Here is a 25,861-nt window from a genome sequence, read left to right on the forward strand (position 1 = left end):
AAAGGAAGTTTTACAACTAGCAAAGATCATAAAGTAAAGATACTAAGTTTGTTTTTCCTGAAAGTGGTGGCCGTAAAGACAACACAAAAGATTTTTAGATTCTGGGAAAGGTAACTTTCAAAAGACAGTTACGAACAATGGGTTTAAAAATGAAAGAGGAAAATGTATTTAAGGAAAGATTGAAAGCTGTATGAGGGGTGTGGCTATGTGATCTTGAAGAGTGTGCTGTGTGAGCACCGTCTTGTATAGGAAGCAGTTTCTAGCCACCTCAGAGAAGTGTTTGCTTGTTCCAGAAAGCAAAGTTTTGTTGAGTGAGAGGGAGAAAGAAGCCCTGTGAGATACCTCTCCTATAAGAACAGTGGGAACCTATAAGGACTGTTGCCTGGAAACTTATTTGTGAGTCTAGCTAAGTAGAAATCTTCTGGGAAATGTTATAAAACTAAATTGAACTGTGTAACTGTAATCTTGTGTGTTTTAAGTTTTTTTAATGTTTTGGAGATTTTGGGTATTAAATTAAAAGTGGTAATTGAATCTTTACTTCTGACTGCAGTACACGTATCATCTTGTCATAAAAGTACAAATTGCAAATTGTGATAGCTTGGCCAAGTTTCCCTTTGGGAGTTGGTCAGCTCGGCAATTACCACTTGCCATATCATAACAATACACATTCCACTCCAGCACAGATCACTGGACAGTTTTTCCTCTCTGCCCTTCCCCTTCATCCTTTTAACCTAGGAACACAGTCACTACAAAATCTCTATCATCTCTTCAACTGAGATTAGCAAACTAAGCACAAACTACAGACTGAAGCTGGAACTTTCCTGATCTCTGATTTGGCAGTGCATTCATGTGAGTGCCTAAAATAAACCTATTTGATTTAGGATATGGTCAATAAGGTACATTGATGTGGTTGTGAGGGGTACACTATGGGGTTTGTGTGTATAACTTTCCAAAGGGCTATGTTAATGTTTTTGGTTTGGCCTACTTGACAATGACATTTAGAGTAGATGTCCTTTCTGTCTATTAGGGAGTGTTTTATTGCATGGAAGTAATTAAAGCAAAAGCTTTGGAAAGAACTCTGTAGGAAAAGGAAGGTTCAGAGAAATGATACTGAGCCTAATCCAAAAGTGATTTTGGAAACTATCACAAATGCCTATACATTCGGCAGTGTGCATGTAAAAGAATGGATGAAGAAAATGCAGTTAAATTTGTGCAGACCTAATAGATCTTTTGTGGTACTACAACCATGAAAAATTAAAGTAAGTTTATAAAGCAGCTGTATTATCTCTGTAATTTAACCATATCAGCATTGACATAGTAATAATGGGTCCTCAGTCAGTTTTATATAACGCTATATTGTTGATGGAGGAAACATGGACCAGGAATGGAATGTACTGCTTCCTGATCCCTCTCCCTCGGCAGTGAATTTGTTGACATGTAGTGTTATCAAGTGGAGTATAAGGGCATGAGGAGGTTTTATTAATGTCACACCACAGCAGAGCTCTATTGCTGCGGCTAATAAGTACTAATTTGGTCAGGAGATATATTTAGCCGTCTGTGAAGGGTGTTTGTATTGGACTCTGTAATTGGACACCTTTCATCGCCTTGTGACTAGACTCTTTGTACGCTGTGTCAACGTTAAAATGTTCAGTTTAGTCTAATGGCAACAAGTACTGTACCGTATTTCAGATCTATTACAGGAGACTGACAGTTATTAGTCTACCCAGTAATTCACAACGTGTGTGGCCTTGTTGCTGTTTAAAAGTACATTGCAGTGGTTATCTGCCTTGCTTCTTTTAGTTGCAGCAAGTGTACTTCTATTAGTTATACAGATATCCAACCTATTAGTGAAAACTATGAGACTGTAGTTGTAGAACTGAGTGAACCCTTGACAACAAATGGATCCATTGTTGCGGTTAATTCTCCTTGCTTTTGGATATATAGATTTTGAATTCAGTTGGTAACAATCTCACCTCCAGGTTCAAAGACTGTGGGTTCGAATTTGTGGTATTCAGGGCAGTATTGAGTGTGTTGTATTGTCAGAGGTGCCACTCTTTGGATCCAATATTAAACCAAGGCCCCTATATCCTTGTTTGAGTGATACTAAATGGTGTGATGAGATCTTTGAAGAAGGTGAGGGTGTTTTCTTGGTGGTGTGGTCAACATCTTTCCAACAATTTTGACATCAGTAACTTACTGATAACTTTCCTGGTCTGCAGTTTGTGGGATGTTTGCATGTATAAATTTAGTGGCATATTTGCTGATGTAACAGTCGTAGCTGCACTTCAAAGAAATTTATTGTGTATCACCCTCTTTGAGACATGATGAAGCATTATGTAAGTATGTGTAAAACAAAAACAGAATTACCTGGAAAAACTCAGCAGGTCTGGCAGCATCGGCGGAGAAGAAAAGAGTTGACGTTTCGAGTCCTCATGACCCTTTGACAGAACTTGAGTTCGAGTCCAAGAAAGAGTTGAAATATAAGCTGGTTTAAGGTGTGTGGCCCCCCCCCCCCCCCCCCCCCCCCCCCACACACACACACACACACACCTTAAACCAGCTTATATTTCAACTCTTTCTTGGACTCGAACTCAAGTTCTGTCAAAGGGTCATGAGGACTCAAAACGTTAACTCTTTTCTTCTCCGCCGATGCTGCCAGACCTGCTGAGTTTTTCCAGGTAATTCTGTTTTTGTTTTGAATTTCCAGCATCTGCAGTTTTTTTGTTTTTATCCATGTAAGTATGTGTCTCTGTCTCAATCCCTATTTTCTATCTCTCTCCACTCGGTAAGATGGGCCTGAATTAAATTTTGTAATTGTACTCGCCTCTCACGGACCTGGTAGATAACTGATTTTTATATAACATCAGCACATGTTATACCCCGACCACATTAATAGCAATAAGTCAAGTGCAGGAAGCCTGATAGCTATTCCTTTATTTCCTCACTTTCTGCTGCTCTTCCTTCATCCCATATGTAATCATTATATTGGAACTCTGCTGCCTTGTAATTTCAATCTTGTACATCTTTAGTTTTCAAAATAATCCTGCATTATCAATGCAGGATTAATAGTTATTTATTGTAGGTATTGTGGTATGATTGTCCTGTACTATGTGTCTTAAGTGATAGGGAGTAATTTCAGCTTGACTGTTCATAGGCTAAGCATAGGTGATGTGATTCTTGTTTATTTTCTTCTGCTATTGAGTCTAGGTGAGTTGTGCTGATTTGCATTTGAACTGCAAACCTATCTTGAAATTGACCAGTTATTTTAAAGCGACCTGCAGTTTTTATTTTTGGACTGCAGAGACCAATAAAGGCATGACTGTCTCTGGCTTCCTCACTGACAATGGAACAAATTGGTTGGCAAATACTGTACAGTACAACCATTTATGCTGAGTGACCTACTCTAACTGTGACGTGAATGGATCTTTGGAGAACAGTCGCTGTTCAGATTTCTAAATGATCTCAGTATTTTGTTTTCTCGGTCATGACTTAGTTTGGTAACAGCATATTTGAGCGTGAAAGCTTCACCTGGCTAAATGTCTTGCCACACAATAACTTGTTCTTAAATCTTGTTCGTTCTTCAAGGTGAAGATGACAATGTTCATCATCTGTGGTGTTTGGTGGGGCTCTAGTGGGATGTGGGTGTAGTTTATGTAGATCGTTGAGTTTTGGGCAAGATGCAGACTCGGGATTTCCTCTGCTTGTGCTTTCTCTCTCCTTCTGATATGCGCTTGCTTTCAAAGGAGGCCACACTTTTTTATTTGGTTGCACCAGGTACAGTAATCCTGGGAGAGCTTCTCGAATTCAATATCAAAACTCCTAGCTGAAGCCTTCTGTACTCATCTGAGATGTGTTTTCTGTTTATGGGCAAAAGGCTAGAGTGTATTTGTTTAATTACTCAAATTCTCACCTTGCTTGTAAAAGAATTGATGTAAATACTAATTTTTGGTTTGCACCCATTCTGTAGAGCTGCCCAGCACTCCTGAAATCTGTAACTGTAAACTGACCACTTTGTACCGTGTCACTTTCATGAATATCTTTGGTGAGGTGGCTCTCTTCCCACTGGAGGCCAGATACACCAGCAGGAGGTAGAAATAAAGATGGTCGTAATGCTAAGAAACACCAATGACTGCTATTTTACTTTCATTGCCTTATTACTACCTTAGCAGCTGTAGAAATGTTTTTTTTTTAATATAAACTCTTCTCTTGCTTCTCTCCATATGCTTGGAGAATTGATTTGTTCATTCCATCTTCGTTTCTAAATTTAAGATGTAAAAAGTTTCCTTTTTTCCAAAATATTTAAATTGTAGATGGACCTTCGCTGAATGTGATACTAGGAATGCTTTATTATCAGCTTGTGTTTCCTCAAGACCTACCAAGAGCTCATAGTTATTGCATCCAGGCAAACCGCAGAGAAATCCAGCCAAAACGGGCATAAATTCGGTGGAGCAATGGCCTAAAGCCTGAGCTAGATTTAGCTTCAGCTTTGGTCCTCATTTAAATATCACTAGTGGGCTGCGGATACCTTGCTGCAGTTCACCACTCACGGAGGCTTGAAAATTAACTAACTCCAAGCTGATCCAGCTGGTCAGTCTGAGGTAGTACTGACAAAGAAGAGCTGATATCAGGCATCCTTGGATAAGCTGGCTGTGGGCTTGAGAGCTTTGGGGGCCCAGGAAGAACACTCTGTTTCTCCTGAATCCCATTTTAAAAAAAAAGGAAATTTCTATAACTTTTTTTGAGCGGTCTGCAGAAGCGTCAGTGAGGACCATTGGTTAGGTACAACATGTATGGCATAGGATCCACCTAGTTAACTTGAGTTTTGCATCTGTGGCTTACAGTTCTTTAAGATCCCAATTTGTGTATTTGAACCTAACGCATTTTTGAAGCAAATGCCATGGACAACTTAAAAAGTCATCCAAGCCAGTATGTCATCTAATGCAATCCTGACATGGTTCAGGGATGATAGATTGTGTTGCAAAATTCTGAGGTCTAATGCTGATCTTATGCTGGAAAAGTGGGCAGCCATGTTGAATTTCACCCCCTCCCTTATATTTTTGTAATCTGTTTAAAAATCCTGATTTGGTTTTGCATGATTTACATTGATTAGCAGGTTTGCCCTTGGAAATGAGAGCCAACTTTTGCTTCTATGACTAAAGTACCCATGACAAGAGGCAGCAATATTTTTGCCTGAGCACATAGTTATAACAGAAACAAATTTAAACTCTGCCTCCTCTCCATTCCATGTTTTGCAGGGTGGGACAAGCATTCATATGGCTACCATGGAGACGATGGACATTCCTTCTGCTCTTCAGGTACAGGACAACCATACGGTCCCACTTTCACCACTGGAGATGTAATTGGGTGCTGTGTTAACCTCATAAATAACACCTGCTTCTACACAAAGAATGGTCACAGCCTAGGTAAGCCATCATCTACCACTTGCAAGCCACCTGGAATGAAATGTAATTAAGGGACTCAATCACATTACAATTCAAAACAAATTGGAGGCTGAATATCATTTTTTTGAAAATCATACTGCATTTTCCCTTTCATTCTCTTTGCAGTAAACATGTCTTTTTAACTTGCATGAAAAATGCAGATATCGAATTGTTGAACCCTTCAATACTTTCTAAAATCAAGGTGTAATTATCCTTCAGTGGTTCATGTGCTATGGTAATAAATTATATGGACTGAAAAAATGTCTTTTAATACCTGTCTGATCTGAGCTCACCTCATCCTAAATAGTGGGAAAGAGGAGAAAATCTGCTGCAGTTTCTGCTCTTGCTTGACATCCATTGTCTCCTGCTATAAATTACAATTGTACAAATAGAATTGGCAAGTAGCCTGCCAATTTTTTTTCTTTCTCATGTGGCAGGATATGTGCCGGAGGGCAGTCAATAGTCAACCATATTGCTGTGGTCTGGAGTCACTTGTAGGCCAGACCAAATAAGGATGGCAGATTTCCTTCCCTAAAGGACATTAGTGAACCAGATGGGTTTTTACAACAATCAAATCAGTGGTTTCATGGTCACCATTACTGAGACTAGCTTTTTTTTAAAAAAATTCCAGCAGCTGCCATGGTGGGATTTGAACCTGTGTCCCCAGAGTATTAACAAGGGCCTCTGGATTACTAGTCCAGTGACATTCTTACTATGCCATCACCTCCCCAGTGAGCCAATGCTCATTGCACAGGTTCATGCATGAAAAGTGAACACTTGGCCAAGGTACTGGAGGATTGACATCATTGCTGTCAAGAGTGGGGAGGTGAAGGGCGGAATGGCAGAATATTTTTAAAAGTGAGTATTGACAATGCTGTCACTTGCCAGGCAGATCATTAAGGTGAACTAAAGTTAAAATGTTTTTAGTGTTTCACCCAAATATTTTGAGATAACTGGAGCCTCCTTGTCCATGGATCAAAGAAAACCTACCTGCTCTGCCACCTATGCCAGAAACTCATCTCCACTGGATCACAGATTAGCAGTGGAATTGTGATCCGGCCTAGACTCTTTAGGCTTTCATTAAAGCAATGTGACCAGGCAAAAGTTTTGCTGCTTCTGCTCATGGGCACTTTATTCACAGTAGCAGGCAAGAAATCAACAAGTCATTTACCACTGGAAACCCTGCCAATCAATAAATCATGCCGAACAAAATCGACATTTTTAATAGATTTCAAACATAGAGTTCAACTTTGAACTTGTCCCTCATTGAGCCCTATGAGATCCTGGCACCAATTTCTCAGCTAATGAAACATTACTATAAATGTGAGTAGAAATTAAGCAACAGTAAGGACTTTAATTACGTAATAAGGAAATGTAATTTTTTAAAATTTCAAACAAAATTGCATTTCCAAAACTACAAATTGACTAGTGTATTAGCAATTGCTCAAATCTTAAAAATCTTGGCCTCAAGATGACCGTTGTTAAAGCTACCAAAAAACATTTATTTTGGCATTGCCGATATCTCCTTGGCTCCCGACTGCAACATTTTATTGGGTGGGGAAGCCTTAAACATCTTAAAATTGACTGGAGATAAAGGATGGATTTTAAAGAAATTAAAATATATATTGCATGGATTCAAATGATATCTGTTTGGTTTGCATTTCAAAAATTGTATTTTTTTGAAATTACTGCATACATGTTAGGCAAGAGAAAGATCAGGTTCAGTTCTCACGATGACTGAAGTTCCTACGAACCTGGCAGTGGAGACTTCAGTGCTGTGTCTGTCCCCTGGGTCTTGTTTGCTGTGTGCTTATTAATCAGGCAGATTTACTCAAGGCAGAATTAGGCTCAGCTGTATTCGAACCTCTTAGTTGAAGCTTATTGATACCTGAATGGCTGAGTATTTGAACCAGATGCTTTAGAGCGTGGAGTATTGTACAGCATATCAAGGCTTGACCGAAGTCTGAGTTCAGACTACCTACCATTCCAAAGCAAATTGAGCACTTTAGGCCACAACAACACCTATATTTATATAGCACATTTAACATAGTAAAACCTAAAGACATTTAAGAGTGGTATCAATAAAAATATTGAGCCTCACAAGGACATATCAAAACAAAGGACCTAAAGCTTGACCAGAGAAGGTGGTTTTAAGGAACATCTTAAAACGAGAGGGAGAGCGGTTTAGGAGAGAATTCCAAAGCTCAGGGCCAAGGCACCTGAAAGCATAGCCACTGGTGGTAGAAGAATCAGCAATGCACAAGAGTCTAGAATTGGAAGAGTGTAGCAATCCTGATGGCTAGTAAGGTTGGAACAGGCTAAAGTGATTGGGAGGAGCAAGGCCATGGAGGGATTTGAAAATGAGAATTAGAATTTTAAAATTGAGGCATTGTTAGACTGGGAGTCAGTGAAAGTCAGCAAGATTTGGAGTGATTTAAGATATAAGCAACTAAAATTTGGATAAGCGTTAAGTTATGTGTAAGATAGGCTGGCCAGGAGTACATTGGATTAATCAACTCTGGGGGCTACTGAAGGCATAGTTGAGGATTTCTATAGCAGATGAGCTAAGAAAGGGTCAGATAGCTGAGGAAGGATCAGAATTGAGCAATGTTACAAAGATGGAAGTAAGCAGGCTTGGGAATGGTGCCAATATGTAGTAGAAAAAAACTTGCCCCCCGCCCCCCCGCCTCACAGACCCTACCTCACAAAAACCCTTAACATCTTTAAAAACTCACCTGCGCACAGCTGTTGGTGTCGTAAAAAGGGGCATGACCTTTCCATTGCTCCTTTTCACCATTGCTATGTGGATGGTTGCGCCAAGGGATTGCTGCTGCAGCTGGGACAGGAAGAGCTGGCTGTAAGGACGGAAAAAAGTAGGGCTGTAATTTTCTTCACAGTCAGCTGTGATCGCCCCAGCATCACCACTGGTCAAAAGACGTGGCCCAATGTTTCCACTTGTAGGGAAGAGCATAGCTAGAGGCCATCAATATAAGATAGTCACCAAGAAACCCAATAAGGAATTCAGAAGAAATTTTACCTAAGGAGGAGTAGGTATGTGGAACTTGCTATCTTGGAGTGGTTGAAGCGGACAGTATAGATGCATTTATGGGGAGACTGCAGAAGGGAATGTTGGGTTACGCTGATGAATTTGGATGAAGAAAGATGGGCGGAGGCTCGAATGGAGTATAAATGCCAACAGCGACCAGTTAGGCCAAGTGATGTGTTCCCATGCTGTATATCCTGTGAAAACTGATCTCTATGGGTCAAATACAAACCTAGATCTGTCTTAGCTTAAGACAGGTGTAAAGGATGGAAATAGTGCTCAAGAAACAAAGTTAGCGTTGGAAGCAAAAGACAATGGCTTTAGTCTTCCCATTATTTAGCTGGAGGAAAGCTCTGCTTATTCCGTATTGTATGTTGATCAAGTAGTATGATGAATTAGCAACAGTAGAGCAATTAAGGAACAATTAATTGCTGGTGAAAGAGCAGAGTGTCATCAGTATTCATGCAGAACTTGATCTTGTGTTTGGATGATATTGCCAAGGGGTTACTTGTTGATCAGAAGTAGGAGCAGGGGCAAGGATAGATCCTTGGGGATTCCAGAGGCACCAGTGTAGGAGTCGGAAGAGAAACCTTTGGAGGTGATTCTCTGGCCACTATTTGATAGATAAGAATGGAACCAAGCAAAGGAATTGCGCCAGCAGGGCACAGGAGGAGAGGCATTAGAGGAGAATGATTTGGTCAACTGTGTCAAAGGCTACAGATTGGTTGGAAAGGTTGAGGGATATTTTAGGGACAACATCACAACGCATGTTATTATTAACTTTGACAATGGCCTTATCAGACTGCCTAAAGGGCTGGTTTAGAGTCCTTTTCAATTGACCCACCATTAATGTTGCTGTTTACCAAGGGGACAAGAGATGGCACATTGCCTCTACAGGAACTAGCAACCTCTCTACCATTAATCTGAATTTTTCTTCATTTCTGACTTGGGTAGCAATACGTTTGAATTTTTGCTAGCTCTATTTTCTAATGGAACAACTATGAATAGTAGCTGCATGACGAGTGTAAAGAAATGTTTCCTTGTCTGTTGATGCGTCAGCAAAGGCATGCTTCGTTGATAGTCTTTGGGCAAGGATATTCAGGGGTACGAAACCAAAGGAGTTAAGGCATAGATCAGCCATGATCTTATTGAATGCAAAACAGGCTCAAGGGGCTGAATGGCTTATTCCTGTTTCTGTCCCTATCTTGATTTAGTAAGAGTCAACTGAATTTTTTTCCAAAAAAAATTACATATCAGTTTCACAAAGTACAAGAAAATTATAGTGTAGAATTTGGGACAAGCTGTCTTTTCCTGTCTCATCTCTCTCTGATTCAACAGAACACCTGGGTTTTCTTTAAAGAACTTGGGCAATTTTTTTTCTTGAAATTGACTGGCATGGCAGAGAGATTTTTTTGCTGAAATATATTGTACCCTATTCCAGTCACTGAACGTACTGTACTGAATTAAAGAACTGTTGAACACTACATTGTATCTGTTTAGCTTTTGCACAGCTCCATCTTGTGATTAGGATTGAATGTTAGAGCGCACAGTTGGGTTTTAGCAATTACTTGAAACAGTATTACTAGACATTACATGACAAGAGGAAGTTATTTGGGTGATCTTACAGCCACCAGAAGGCCTTAACCTAGAGTTAAATTCATCTACCTAAAAAGATCCTTAATTTCAGCACCCAATAAGTCCAAGAATTTCACTTCCACAACTTTCCCTGGAAGTCTATTCAATAAACTTAAGTTTGTATAAAGAAGAATTTACTGACGATCTTAAATTTTTATTACTTGACTTGAATCGATGTTCTCTTGTGTTATTCTCACTTTAAAAAGAGAAGTGTTGAGAGGTAGAGTAGTTTAGGGATGAAATACCAGGGCTTGGGACCGAGACAACTGAAGGCCCACCCACCAATGTTGGAGTGATGAAAATCGGGGTTATACAAGAAGCCATAATTGGAAGAGCACAAATTTTGAAGACATGTAGGGCTGGTAGAGGTTACAAAGATATTGAGTGAGGCTGTGGATGGATTTGAATGTAAGGATGAGAATTTTAAAATTGATGTGTTATCAAATCGGAAGCCACTATAGATCAGCGAGCACAGTGATGATTGGTGAATTGGATTTGGTGTGAGTTAGAATACTGCATCCGAATTTTGGATGAGCACAAGTTTAACGAGGGTAGGAGGCCAGCCAGGAAATAATTGTAATAGTTGAATCCAGAGGTAACAACATGGGTTTCAGCAGCAAAAGCCAAGGTGAGCAGTGTCGGACAACATTACAGAGCTAGAATTAGGCATTCTTGGTAATGTAAAGATTATGGGGTTAGAAGCTTGGCTCAGAGTCAAATAGGATGGCGAGGTTGTAAACAATCCAGTTCAGTCTCAGGCAGTAGCCAGGGAGAAGGATGGAAGCAATGACAAGAGAACAGAGCTTGTGGCAGGGATTGAAGACAATAGTTACTACCTTCCCAGTATATGATTGGGGGATATCTTTGCTCATTCAATACTGAATGTTGAGTAAGCAATATGACAAATGGCAGTGAATGGATCAAGAGAGGTGATGTGAGGCAGAGCTGGTGTTGTCAGCATATATTTGGAACCTGATGTGTTTTCAAATGATGTTGCAAATGGCAGCATGAAAATGAGAAATAGAAGGGGGGCCAGGATAGATTCCTGGGGAACATCAGAGGTAATGGTGCAGAACCAGGAAGAGAAGCCATTGCACGAGATTCCTTGGCCATGATTAGATAAGTAAGGCTGAAACAAGGTGAGTGTAGTCTCACCCAGCTGTATGACTGCAGAGAAACATTGTAAATGGTGTGGTGTACTGTTTTAGAGACTTGCAGATAAATCAAGAAGGAAGAGGAGGGATAGTTTAGTGGGATAAGCATTGAGGTGATAGAAGATGATTCTCGTGAACTAAATAATCTCAGAGCAGGCATGAGGGGAGATGAGAGGGAAACTTGAGACAGATCTGAGTTCAGGGCTAATACTCCCTTGTATTTCAAATATGAATATCCATAAGTGAAACATTTCTAATATTTAAGGATACCGTCATTATCAGGCCTTAACCTAGAGTAACTATTTCATTGTCTCTCATAAACCTGTTATCCTCCACAGTTCTGATTGGACGATGTCCTGCATTTCCTTTTGATAGGTCAGTCATCCAGAGTTATATGGGGAGGAATAATCTTGTCTTCCTTGGAACATGCATCATAAGCTGGGTTGTTAAAATGTTGAAAAGGCCATCTTCTGATTTACTTATAATACTATAACTACTTCAGTAGTGCGCTGCTGGTCGCTGGAGAGTTAATGGATGCAGAAGATAATGATTGTTATGTTAAAATATTGATTAGAGGATCATTTTGTTTCTCAGCACTTATTGCCCTAGTATACAACCTCACAGGCATTGGTACAATTTATTAGCTCCATTCAGCAAACTGAGCACAGGTCTGAAATTCATCCATTGGAACAGAATCCGAGAGCAGTTACCAGTAGAAAGCAGTGAGGAATCTATTGGTGAGTCATCTTGGCTACTGCCTAGTGTCTCCCCACAACTGAGTGAACATGGGTATTGGTAGTTGTTGGAATGGGTTGTTTGCCCACCTCTTTGGTGGGAGACCATTTGTACTGTTTCCAGATATTTCACAAAACCATGTTCAACAGGTCACCTTTTATATGTTGCTGATTTATTTTGATTTTAAGTGTCTATAATGGAAATGCTGTCAGACTGGTTTCAAATATCAGTCTTCTAAGACTTCATTAATGAGAGAAGCAGATTTAGAAGTAATTTTAAATACCTTCCAAATAATGTAGTATTCTTTTCAGGAACGCTGTTGATGATATACAACTGAGTTTGAGTGACAAACTCATGGGAGCCCAATTATATATAAATTAAGGTGTCGAGTGTTTAACTCATACAATACCTGTGGGCTTTTTTTTAACTCGCCTTAGTGATACTGTTGTCAAAATTCAGCACATTTGAACAAATAGGGAGACAGAATCTCTTTAAAGAGCTGTACTGCCCATAATAAGAACAGCATACATTAATATGACTAATATAATGTTTTCCATATTTATCATACTGAATTATGGTAGGTAAAAGAAATAGTTTATGTTTTGTATTACATACCTTAAATGTAGTTACTGATATAATGTAGACAAATGCAGCAGCCATTTTACAATATTGCTCAAACTGCAGTGAGGTGCATAACCAGTTACTGTTTTTGATTGGATTGGTTGGGAGAGGAATGTAGATCAGAATACCAGAAACCGGTTGCTCTTATGTGAATAGTGCCATGTGCTATTTTAGCATCCACCTGTAACGCTGGAATAGGGAGACAGAATCTCAGCTTTAGTGCATCATTGTGGGGTCTGCACCTAGGCCAAAGCGACAGTCCTTCACTGTTGGATTGGACCTTAAATCCTAAAAGGGCATCAACAGTGGGGTTCCTCAGTGGGGAAGGGGGTGGGGTGGTACTAGGTCTAGTGCTGTTCTTGATACATAGACTTGAGTGTGCAGGGCACGATTTTAAAAATTACTGATGATACCAAATTTGGAAATATTGGGAACTTTGAGGAAGATAATATACAGTCTGGTGGAATAGACAGACTCATGGCAGATGAAATTTAACGCAGGGAAGTATGAAGTGACACATTTTGGGAAGAAGAATGAGAAGAGATATAATATAAAAAAATACAATTTTAAAGGGGATGCAGGAACAGAGACACTTGGGGATATATGTGTACAAATTGTTGAAGGTGGCACTGCAGGTTGGGAAAGTAGTTAAAAAGGCATATGGCATTCTGGGCTTTATCAATAGAGTACAAAACAAGAAAGCTACAATAAAAATTTATAAAACACTGGTTCGGCCTCATTGGGGTATTGTGGCCACTTCTGGGCACAGCACTTTAGGAAGAATGAGAAGGCTTTAGAGATGATGCAGAAAAGGTTTATGAAAATGATTCCAGGGATGAGAGATTCCAGTTATGAGGCTAGATTGGAGAAGCTGAAGTTGTTCTTGAAAAAGTTTGAGAGGTATTCAAAATCAAGAGATGAGGAGAAACTCTATCTGTTGGTGGAAAGATCATGGACCAGAGGACACCAATTTAAGGTGACTGGCAAAAGAAGCAACAACGATATGAGGAAAAACTTTCTTACGCAGTGAATGGTAGGATTTGGAATGTACTGCCTGAGAATGTGGAGGAGGCAGATTCAATTGTGGCTTTCAATAGACGATTGGATAAACACCTGAAGAGAAGAAGATTGCTGGCCTGCAGGGTAAGGGCAGGGGATGTGGGACTAGCTGGTTCTCTCTTGCAGAGAGCACAGACATGACAGACTGTATGGCCTCCTTCTGTGCTCCGTTCTATGATCCTCAAGTGAGATGAGGGAAAAAGTTTACTCGGAGTTGTGAGCTGGAATTCACTGCCTGAACAATTGGTGAAAACGGATTCAATCGGGATAAGTACTTGAAGGAGAAAAGTTTTCAGGGCTGTGGAGACAGGACATAGGAATGGATAATAATTTGGATAGCTCTTTTAAAGAGCTAACAGAAGCCTGATGGGCCAAATGGCCACATCTTGTGCTGTATGATTCTACATAAAATACTAAAATTATTGAGAGAATATAATGAGAGGCCTAATGTTTTCTAATTGAACTTTTCTTTTGCAATTATTTCTATGGTAAAAATTGTTTTCCATTGTAAGGTAATGGTATGGCACAGTATTATAGTGCCAATGAGGGTACAACAGAAATAGGATTTAACCATCCACCCACAGTCCTGTACCCTATTGTGTTGAGGACCCACCTCTGCAGTGTGAAGGGAAAGGCTCCCTTCTCAAGAGTATCTTCCTCCATATCCAGCATCCATTTGGCAGCCAATCCAGAATGATAACAGAATGTTAGCAGGTGCCACCCTGCCAACATATATTTATAGGCCAGAAAGTGTGCATAAGATTCTAGGATTCTGCCCATTGCATCTAGGTTAACTTGTCGATAAATGAAATGAAGGAGTTCTCCTCTAGCCAATCAATTGGTATGTGGTTTTGTTTTCGTCTGACACAAACAAATGAAGATCACAGAGATTCTCCAAGCTAACCAACCAAGGAATTGTTGCACATTGAAGACTACAGATATATCAATGTTTTCCTAGTAGGGAATGCTTGTCCTTCAAAAGTAGAGACATATCTCTCTTAAATCCAAAGAGTCGGCGAGGATGGATTTAGTTATATATAGGACCTATATAGAGATCAAGAGTGCCACCTTGTGACAGTGTTCTCTGATGCAATTGTAATGAAATCTGCAATGCAGAATATACTGTGTAGATTCTATGCTATCTAAGCTATTGTTATTTTTAAAAATATTAATTGGTGTTTTGGGTTTCTTTTACAGGAATAGCATTCACAGACCTGCCTGTAAGTATAAATAACTTTTTCCCTGTCCTGAAACCTATTAAACATGTTCTGTAAATAAAATCTTTACCAAAAACAATTCACTGTGAAAGTTGGAGTCAAAGGTTACAGAAGGAACTAACTGGCTGTCTTTTTTTAAAATGTTTTAAAATTCCAAATTTAATACACTGACCCAGATATTGCCTGTAATGCATTTGCTATCATTCCTCTGTAAAATTGACAGCAGCCTCATCTGCAGTTAAACACACACAAATCCAGAAGTTGCTGTCATTGATTTCCCACTCCTCCACACGCTGTGCTGTTGAGATTCTCACAGATGAAAATCATAGAAATCTCCTGATTTGACATGATCTTCCATTTTCCTCCACTATTAATCTTATGAAATCTTTGAGATTTTGCCTTGTTGAATGAGATGTAATTTGATTTTTAACAGTGTACTAAGTCATAATTACTGCTGAAAGATCTCTCTGACCTGCAAAACTAATTTTAAATTTGTGGAATGTCAAATTTCTCCATTATGATTTAAAAATTCCATAATTATTATTTTTTTGAAATTTGTTTGGTATTTCAGCTTCTACCATAATCCCATGTGTATGTCCTAATCTTTATTTCACTGTCTGATTTAAAAAGTGAAGTTTGCGGTCTTTGAGAATTCTTCATTCTGATTGGGTGCTTAGCCAGCTTGATGACATCACTGTTGCTGGACTTTGCTGATCACTAATAGCTAATGCCAAAATGAAATTTAAGACATGTAAGTTGAAATCCATGCCACAGAAATCACTGGATCTTTGTGGGTAGCTTTTTTCAAGGTCAGCAACAAACACCATCACTACTGCTGACTGCAAAATGTGGACCAATGTTGATTTAGGTTTTTGCTGCTTAGGGCATGAGAGTTATACTTTCCTACTGGATGGAACTATTAACTGTGAAATTTTAATTCTAATGAGGATTTTATTTCAAAACTAAGTTCTGTTCTAACGTTTAAACCACAATAACATCACCAAATAGTAAAGGCAGCAGTAAACCTTCAATTTGGATAATTATCATTGTCATATTGGGCACTACTTTTATTTGATATGCACTATTATTATTTTCCCTTGCTGCAATAGTGAAGATGTTTTTAGACCTATCTAGTTGTGTACATATATGTAAATTGTCACTACACAACACATTCCCGGTATTTAAAGTGTAAATCCATTGTGGGATAACTTATAGCAAGTTTCACCTGATAGTGTTGATTTGGAGCCCTAGTTGCTATCCCTTTTACTCCGCCTCCACGCCCCGAGCAGATACTGAGACCAATGGTCGTCGGAATTCCATCATTAAATTCAGCAAAGCCTAACAATCAAATATAGGAGCTTCCTAGGTTGTATGGCTTAGCATCACATAAGGCATTACATTTACACCCTTAGTTAGCTGGGGAACTGACATAAGTTTTGCAGAGAATCTATGTTCGCTACAAGGAATTGGAATTCCTCAGTGCAAAAAAACTTAGCAGTGTTTGAAAGTTGCTAATTTCTGTCAAACCCTGGTACTTTACCAATGGTTATTGTTGATGGGATGGCACTGTCTGATTTAATATTTTGCAACCAAAATTTTATTTTAATTAACTGAAGCCTAGCTGCTGTTGATGTGTTTGCGTTAATGCAGTTTGCATACACTGAGTATGCATTATCACCTGCCTCAAATCACATTTAACCAGTTACAGAGCCTGTAGCCAACCCAAACAGTTCATAAATATCACCAGTGGAATGTATAGCTTTGTGGCTCGATATCAAATTTTGCTCTATGATGCTACTGCAAAGTGCCTTGGGACGTTTTATTACATTAAAGGCATATTTCTAAAATGCCCTTTATATGTGAACAGCAAGATAATCGCACAAATGATTCCTTTTAATATATCTTCAGTAACCTAATAAATCTACTTTGACAAAAACAATTATGCCATCCTTGTTAGTATATCTAAATCTCTGATAGCCTAGAGCAGTGTAGTCTGGAAATAGAGAACTTCTAGCCAGACTATTTTTATCTCCCAAAAGTTCACCTTGTATCAAGCAATCAGTATGGCATTTCTATGGATGCAAAAGGCTAAGAAGCACGGATACAATATAAGCCATGTACAGAGCAGAAACCCTATAATGTTCAAATGTTATGCTTAAATGCAAAATCTTGTACTTTAAAGGAAAATGCCTTTTATATATCATTTTAGAACTACTTAAAATGTTGAGTGTGTGCAAGAATGCTTGTAAATGGTGACCACCTACTGCCTAGTCCTGCAATGCTAGAATAGTGGGATCCTGACTTGAGTAGCCCAGATATCCTTATTTAATTGGAAGCATTTACAACGAAAGAGAGGGAATGGGTGAAATTTATCTTTGGCAAGTGTAAGAAGAAAATTGGCCCATAGCAGAAGTTAACATAGGAAATTTACATAGGGTGTTTAATGGATGGCTAATTCATTACTGCACCTTTTGAACAAGTTAAATTTCATACCCAAAGATTCCGTTAATAAATTTCTTTGCTGACTCCATTTTGTATTTGAGGTATTGACTGTAATGTTGAATTGAGGTGTTCCACTATTTTTGTCTTTCAGCCTAACTTGTACCCAACTGTGGGACTTCAAACACCGGGCGAGATAGTAGATGCCAACTTTGGGCAGCAGCCATTTGTGTTTGACATAGAAGATTACATGCGTGAGTGGAGGGCAAAGATTCATGGCACAATTGAGCGATTTCCCATAGGAGACAGATTAGGGGAGTGGCAGACGATGATGCAAAAGTAAGAAATGCTGCTCCTTGCTTATCATACATAGAGGGTTAGCTGATTGCTTTGGTACCACATTTAAACTAGCTCATTATGTGAGAATTTGTTTTATAGCATGGTGTCGTCCTACCTGGTGCATCATGGGTACTGTGCAACAGCAACTGCCTTTGCCAGAGCAACAGGGCAGACCATTCAAGAGGAGCAGAGTTCAATCAAAAACAGACAGCGTAAGTCTGGCAGTGATGTGTATGTGTACAGCATTTGTATTTCAAGTCCCCTGTTGTCTCAGTTGCTAACTGCACTGCTCATATGGCTGAGCCATACAATTTTTAAAAAGTTCCAAGGGCTTAATTATCTAATATCAGCCAAGGTGACAGTAAGGGGTACTTCAGCCTCTGCAGCTCCGGGCTAGAGGAGCAAAAATTAACAAGTGTACCCAATAATAATACATATTCAGTGACCCTGCTTTACAATGAAAATGGTTGCTCTAGTGGTCTCTACAGTAAAACAGCCTGCTGACATGTGGGTAGATTTTCAACTTGCCATCCGAGAGTAAAACTAGTATTGACAACAGTTGTAGAAAGCAACAGAAATTGAACTCTGCCAGTTTCCATTAAGGTACATGAACAGCAATACCTGGGCAGCCAGTTGAAAATCTTCTCCTTTTATATGATGAATGACCAGTTGAGCAAGGCACTTGAAGGCTGTTGGTGGTGGTGGGGTTTTTTTTTTTTGGGGGGGGGGGGGCATCGAATTGCACCAAAGCATGAATTTGTTCTGCATGAAAGAGGAAAAAAATCGAACAGTGGAAAATATAAATTCAGTCATCTGAATCAAAAGAACTTTCTATCTCCTTTACTTCAGCCTTGCCACACAGCAAACCTCAAATGAATAATTTTCACTTCCTGTCAGGAAAATTGGAAAGAAAAAGTCAGAACATGCTAATTTTATCAACCCTTTTTTAAAGCTTCCAGTGCTAAATGAGCTTTATACTTTCCCTTGATCTCCATATTTCTAATAAAGAGGATATGAAGTGCAATGCAGGCATGTACGAATGAAATCAGTGGAAGTGAACTCCTGTGCTGGAAGCAACTAAATGGGCAGATGTATTGTGAATACTGTATGCTTTACTGCCCAAAGCACTACTTGAAATGCTCACATCAAAATAAAGCTACAGTAAGCAGTGTTAAACAATGAAGCTGAGCTGTCAGTTGGAGCCTGCAACTAACTAATGGAATTTTTACCATGCTTCTAAAAACAAACATTCACAAAATGGTTGTTTAGCCTTATATAAAGAACAACACAGAAAAGTACAGCATAGGAATAGGCCCTTCGGCCCTCCAAGCCTGCGTCGATCATATTACCTGTCAAACTAAAACATTTTGCACTTCCAGGGTCCGTATCCCTCTATTCCCATCCTATTCATGTATTTGTCAAGCTGCCTCTTAAACCCCACATATCGTACCTGCTTCCACCACCTCCTCTGGCAGCGAATTCCAAACACTCACTACCCTCTGCGTTAAAAACTTGCCCCGCACATCTCATCTAAAGTTTTCTCCTCTCACCTTAAACCTATGTCCCCTAGTAATTGACTCTTCCACCCTGGGAAAAAGCTTCTGACTATTTACTCTGTCCATGCCACTCATAATTTTGTAAACTTCTATCAAGTCTCCCCTCAATCTCCTTCACTCTAGTGAGAACAATCCAAGTTTCTCCAACCTCTCCTCATAGCTAATAACCTCCAGACCAGGCAGCATCCTGGTAAACCTCCCCTGCACCCTCTCCAATGCCTCCATATCCTTCTGGTAATGTGGCGACCAGAATTGCACATAATATTCCAAGTGTGGCCTAACCAAGGTTGTATACAACTGCAGCATGACTTCCCAGCTTTTATACTCAGTACCCCTGCCAATGAAGGCAAGCATGCCATATGCCTTCCTGACTACCTTATCCAGTTGTGTTGCCACTTTCAGTGACCTGTGGATCTGTACACCCAGATCCCTCTGGCCGTCGATGAACTTAAGGGTTCTGCCATTTACTGTAATATCCTATCTGTATTAGACCTTCCAAAATGCATTACCTCGATTTGTCCGGATTAAACTCCATCTGCCATTTCTCCGCCCAAGTCTCCAACCAATCTATATCCCATTGTATCCTTTGACAATTCTCTTCACTATCTGCAACTCCTCCAACCTTAGTCTCGTCTGCAAGCATACTAATTAGCCCAGTTACGTTTTCCTCCAAGTCATTTACGTATACTACAAACAGCAAAGGTCCCAGCACTGATCCCTGCGGAACACCACTAGTCACAGCTCCCCAATCAGAAAAGCACCCTTCCACTGCTACCCTCTGTCTTCTATGACCAAGCCGATTCTGTATCCATCTTGCCAGCTCACCTCTGATCCAGTGCGACTTTACCTTCTGTATCAGTCTGCCATGAGGGACCTTGTCAAAGGCCTTACTGAAATCCATATAGATAACATCCACTGCCCTTCCATCGTCAATCATCTTTGTCACTTCCTCGAAACTCTCGATCAAGTTAGTGAGACACGAACTCCCCTTCACAAAACTATGCTGCCTCTCACTAATATGCCCATTTGCTTCCAAATGGTAGTAAATCCTGTCACGAAGAATCTTCTGCAATAATTTCCCTACCACTGACGTAAGGCTCACCGGCCTGTAATTTCCTGGATTATCCCTGCTACCCTTCTTAAACAATGGAACAACATTGGCCATAATGTTTTCCTCCTGTGGGCGATGAATAACGGATCCACCATAGTGCCTTTGATCCATTATTTTGGCTCCAGCTGCCTCTAAGTGTTATATAGTTTTGCTTTTGGCTATCAGTAATTTTCCTCTGGCGGTGTTGTCTGCCTCTTGCAGGTGCAAAGCCATCTTTCCCTCTATTTCCATAGCAGTACAGTGATACTGCAGGTGGAGTCAGAAGCTACAATTTAAAATAGCTGCTGTAAGTCTAAGTTATTGAAACCCACCTTGCTACTCTAAGCAGGTAATGAGGAATTTCTACTACCAGTGTCAATTTGGTCAGTGATAGCCACTCTCGTTCTGAGTCAGAAGGTTATCTTTTCAGTGCCCATTCTGAGACTTGAGCACATAATCCACGCACCCACTTCAGTGTTTACTAGGGAGTATTCTGTTGTCAGAGCTGCTGTCTTTCAGATTATACATCAAAAATTAAGGCACTGACAGTTTAAGAAAGGTGAAACAGGGAAAGCAGGGAATTAGTTTAACATCTGTTAGGAAATTAATAAGAGTCTGTGATTGAGTGACCGAACTTTGAACTTTTTCAGCTGTTCAGAGAGAACTGGCATGAATTTAGTAAAGGACAGGTCATGCCTGCAGAACCTGATTGAATTTTTTGAGTAAAATAGTGGGCAGGGAAAAAAATATGTTGGTGTTATTTACACAGACATCCAGAAAGCATTTGATAAAGCCCCTCATAAGGGGTTGTTAGCTAAAGCTGGAGCTCAAGGAATTGAGGGCAAATTATTGACCTGGTTAGGAAATTGGCTGAGTAGTAGAAGAGTATGGGCACTACTCTGGCAGCATGTGATTTGTGGTGTCCATTAAAGATCTGTGCTGGGGCCTCACCATATATATTGAGTTAGATGGGATTGAATGCTACGTTTACAAGCTTGCCAATAACACAAAGATAGGTGGCATTGTAAGCAGTGTAGCTGGAAGCATAAAATTAGAAATAGATTAAGCAAATGGGCAAACCTGTGGCAAGTGGATTTCAATGTAGACAATATGAACCTAAAATAGGTAAAGTACTTTCTAAATGGTGAAAAACTAGAAATGTATGGAGGTTCAAAAGGATTGGGGGATCCAGGTACATAGATCATTAAAATGTCATGAACATATACAGAAAATAATCAAAAATCAAGGAATGCTGGCCTTTACATCTAGAGGACTAGAATACAATGGGGTAGAAGTCATGCTACAACCCTGATTAGATCATACTTGGAGCACTGAGGAGTTCAGGGCATCCTGGTAAATCTGGAGCTTTACCAGAACGATGTATGAAGGAGAGATTACACAAACTCAGACTAGGGTTGTATTCTCTGGAAATTTGGAAGTGATTTGATCAAGGATTTTCAAGACACTAAGTGGAACAGATGGTTTGAATGGGGACAAACTATTTCCAGTGGTTGAGGAGATTCGGGCTAGGGGGCCGTACTCTTTTAAAAACTAGAGCCACAGTGAAGTTAAGGATGTTAGATCTGGAACCCTCTTCTGAAAATGACAATTAATGCTAGGTCGGTTGTTAACTTTAAATTTGAGTGATTGATTTGTGTTAACCAAAGATATTAAGGCATATATGGCAAAGGTGGGTATATGGAGTTAGGTAACAGATCAGCCTTGATTTCATTGAATAACACAGAACAGCCTCGCGGGGCTAAATAGCCTCCCCTTGTTACTATTTTCCTATGCAGGTGAATGTAGACGATTCCATTTCCGTGTATTTGAGGAAGAGTAGGGCAGTTCTGTTTGGTATCCTGACCAACATTCATCCCTCAACCAGCTCAGATTAACTGGCCATTTATCACTGCTGTTTGAGACCTTGCTGTATGCAAATTGCTACTCTATTTGTCTACATAGTGCCAATAACCACATATCAAAAGAAATCAGTTACATGTGAATTGCCTACAAGGATTTTCCACTACAATTGATGGAAATTGTTGGTGTAAAACAAACATCTTTAAAACAGAGTTTGAAAGTTGAAAACTGGGATTTAAACAAAGCCTTTTTAGTCTAAGTATGCAGTCTATGTCTCATTGCCCAATTCATTTGAAATGCTGTTTCTCCTGCAGTACAAGATCAGATGGGATCACGAATGTTCCAAAATTGTAGAAAGATTTACCATTTTTAAACAAAAATGGAAAGAATGAAGTTGAGTTTCAGCAGTAATTGCTGTCATTGTCTTCTCTCTTTCAGGAATACAGAAGCTAGTTTTAGCAGGGAGAGTGGGTGAAGCTATAGAAGCAACACAACAACTATATCCAGGGCTGCTCGAGCGTAATCCAAACTTGCTCTTCATGTTAAAGTAAGTACGCTTGTACACCAGACTTGCATTACATTTGATTGAAGATGGCATCTGGACAGGGGAAGATTGTGGTTTCACTCAAAAGCAGGCACGTCGCTGAAGGTACATCCCTTGGTGCACACCTGATGGACTTACTGGGAGACCCAAATCAGTTTCGGCTTCGGGCCATATTAGAATGCAATCTGTAGTTGGTCAGTGCCCCTTAAGTGTGAACAGACAACTTGCTAAATCATAGCGTGGGAAATTCGGCTGCTCCCTGGATGAGCTGAGCTAAAAATTGGTAGCAATGTTTGGAGGGGTTGGGACAAAGTGCACAGGAGAGGAGTATACGTGGCAGCATGGGACAGTACATGGTGGGCCAGGTGGAGCATTAATGGTCCTTTGGCCCCACAAAAATCGATCAATGTTTTTTGGAGCAGTCTCTAGCGGGCCTTTATTGGAATTGTAGTTAACTTGCTCACCACCTGGTATGAATAGGTGGAGTGTACACTTCACACATTCTGCTCATTTGTACCTGAAAATTACATTGGGTCCTTTAGCCAGAGTAGTACTCTGATTTTTATGTGGCAAGTAGCTTTCCTGCCTGTTTCAACAATAAGTGGTCTTGAATGTCCAAAGGACGACTCCAATTCCCTTGGCATTATTGCCTACTGCATCATTTGTTAACAGCTGACACTTGAAAATCACTCATGAGATGTTTTCACAAAACCAATTTATTCTGATTTTTTTAATGTCTGTTATTCCATTTTGCTCAAGGATTACTTCTTGCTAATTTTGTGTAGGTGTCGGCAATTTGTTGAGATGGTGAATGGTACAGACAGTGAAGTGCGCTGTTTCAGTGCCCGTAGTCCCAAGTCCCAAGATAGCTACCCTGGATCACCCAACATGAGCCCCAGGCATGGAGCCAATAATGCTCACCTCAACAATGCAGGTATACTAGTGACTCATTTCTGGTCTTCAATTCAGCAATGTTATTAATGGGGGAAAAACCCACCCCATCAAGGTTTCAATGGCATTCACATGTTCTTCCAGTGTTTGTTTTGGTTTAAACAGTACCTGATGTTAGTAAAATGAGAGGATAATCTGGTGCTATTTCTACAGGTTTACACCAAATCGGTGGATTCTTTATTTAAGCTATATATGCATTGGTGTTTCAGGAGACTTTAACACGTGGGCAGTTGGCTTAAATAATAGTATTTGTTAAACTTCTGATAACCAGCTGGTGAAGTAGGAAATCAGATACCAATCTTTTACTTAATACTAAGTTTATTTACAGAATGCAACATTACAAATGTCTGCGTCTTCCCTAACCAACACCTAATGTTCAAGAAACCTCTCTTTATACTCTTGAGTACAACAGTGAAGCAGCTCCTTAAAGGAGCGCTGTAACAAAAATCAAAAACAAAATCCGGCTATGGTGGGACCCGAATCCACAAACTTTGAATGTCTAATCTGCCATTGACCAGAGGTCCAAGCACAGAGCCACACATGTCTCTCTTTATACTCTTTTGAGTATAGTCAGTTAAAAAAATTAATTGTCAAATTGACAGCCCCTTAAAGGGGCACTGTATAAAAAAAAAACAAAATCTTCCTGGTGCGGCGGTGAGTTGGGAGGGAGGAGGACCTCTTCATGAACCTGCTTCTGGGCCTGGCCAAGTTGGCCATTAACAGGTCCAGACAATGGGCGATCCGACCCGACTGTCTGACCCTCTTCCATGGCTATGATCGCAGCTGGATATCCCCGGAGAGGGAGCATGCGCGTCTGCCGGCACTGTCAAGGCCTTCCATGCTCGGCGGACACCGCCGGGATTTATTGACCCTCTTACTCACATTTCGGTTTCATGTTTATAAGTTTCCTTTAAATTTTGTCTTTGTTTTTGCAGTCTCCCTAATTTAAGGGGCTTTTACTTTGTCCCTCATTTTGTTAATTTTGTTTAATTGGTTGGACTCAAAAGAGTTAAAAACCAAATCTTCAACAGAAACCTAGCAAATTAAATTAAAATGTCATCCAAAAGCTGATGATGCACTCCAGTCCATGCGGCAAGCCTTTTAGCAACAGAATAAAAATAAACTAATAAAAGGGGTGACACCCCTTCCCCAAACATTCACTCCCTTCACCACTGACAAACAGTGGCAGCAGTATGTACCATCTACAAAACACACTGCTGAAGCTCATCAAGGTTCCTTAGGCAGCACTTTCCAAACCCACGACGGCTACCATCTAGAAGGACAAGGGAAGCAGATAGATGGGAACACCACCACCTGGAAGTTCCCCTCCTAGCCTCTCACCATCCTGACTTTGAAATATATTTCCATTCTTTAACTGTCGCTGGGTCAAAATCCTGGAACTCCCTTCCTAACAGCACTGGGTGTATCTACACCACATGGACAGCAGCAGTTCAAGAAGGCAGTTCACCACCACCTTCTTAAGGGCAATTATGAATGGGCAATGAATGCTGGCCGAGCCAGCAACGCCCACACTCTGCAAATGAATTAAAAGAAAAACAAAACTTTCAGGGGAAACTTATCTAATTAAACCAAGATGTCATTCCTGGGGCTGACTATGCACTCCAGCCCCTGCGGCGCCCACCAATCGCGGAAGCCTTTCTTTCTAGGTGCTCAAGGTACATAATCAATCAGTGCCTCTGTGTCCTTAACGTTAATAATACAATTGGCATACCTTAAACAGATCCATACCATAAACAGATTCCCATCTTTTTGAAATCAAAGCTTTATAGCACACACAAAATTTCAAAACAAACAAAACGCAGAAAAAAAAATTAGGAAAAATACAATTCTCCCTATTCTGTACACCACATCATAATACAATAAATCCCTCTTCTCGGACCTTCAGTAGTTTCTTTGTGCAAGCATTTCTTTTTTGTAAAGCAGTCAACAGTTGATGACTTGCATCAACCCATTTGATCTTGGAGATTTCTTTTCTTTCTAGCATTTTTACACTAATATGGTCAATCTTACCAGTGACACTTTTTGTCAAATGTACTTTACCTCACGGAGCAATTATCTATATAACATTCAGCGCGTAAACTATTCTCAGAATATCGTTATAGAATTTCTCCTAAAATATTTGACCAGTAAAATCTCACAACTGTTGCTTCTGAAGT

The 25,861-nt window shown here is 40.0% G+C and overlaps 1 protein-coding gene across 5 annotated transcripts in view; it reads left to right on the forward strand.

The window, feature by feature from the left end:
• Positions 1–25,861, forward strand: part of ranbp10 (RAN binding protein 10) — a 129,003-nt gene that overhangs the window by 71,079 nt on the left and 32,063 nt on the right. For 3 of the 5 annotated variants that reach the window (XR_005943474.1, XM_041190921.1, XM_041190922.1), the window contains exons 4-9: positions 5,256–5,423; positions 14,886–14,908; positions 17,499–17,683; positions 17,783–17,895; positions 22,628–22,736; positions 23,519–23,667. Coding sequence is in view for 4 of the 5 variants with exons in the window: in XM_041190921.1 (XP_041046855.1) it covers positions 5,256–5,423; positions 14,886–14,908; positions 17,499–17,683; positions 17,783–17,895; positions 22,628–22,736; positions 23,519–23,667 (747 nt within the window). In the remaining variant the exon portion in view is untranslated. Of the gene's footprint in view, positions 1–308; positions 397–5,255; positions 5,424–14,885; positions 14,909–17,498; positions 17,684–17,782; positions 17,896–22,627; positions 22,737–23,518; positions 23,668–25,861 lie in introns of those variants that run through there. The other 2 variants (XM_041190924.1, XM_041190923.1) reach the window with 2 other exon arrangements.

Source organism: Carcharodon carcharias, chromosome 7 (assembly GCF_017639515.1).
Source record: "Carcharodon carcharias isolate sCarCar2 chromosome 7, sCarCar2.pri, whole genome shotgun sequence".
Classification (NCBI taxonomy): Eukaryota; Metazoa; Chordata; class Chondrichthyes; order Lamniformes; family Lamnidae; genus Carcharodon; species Carcharodon carcharias.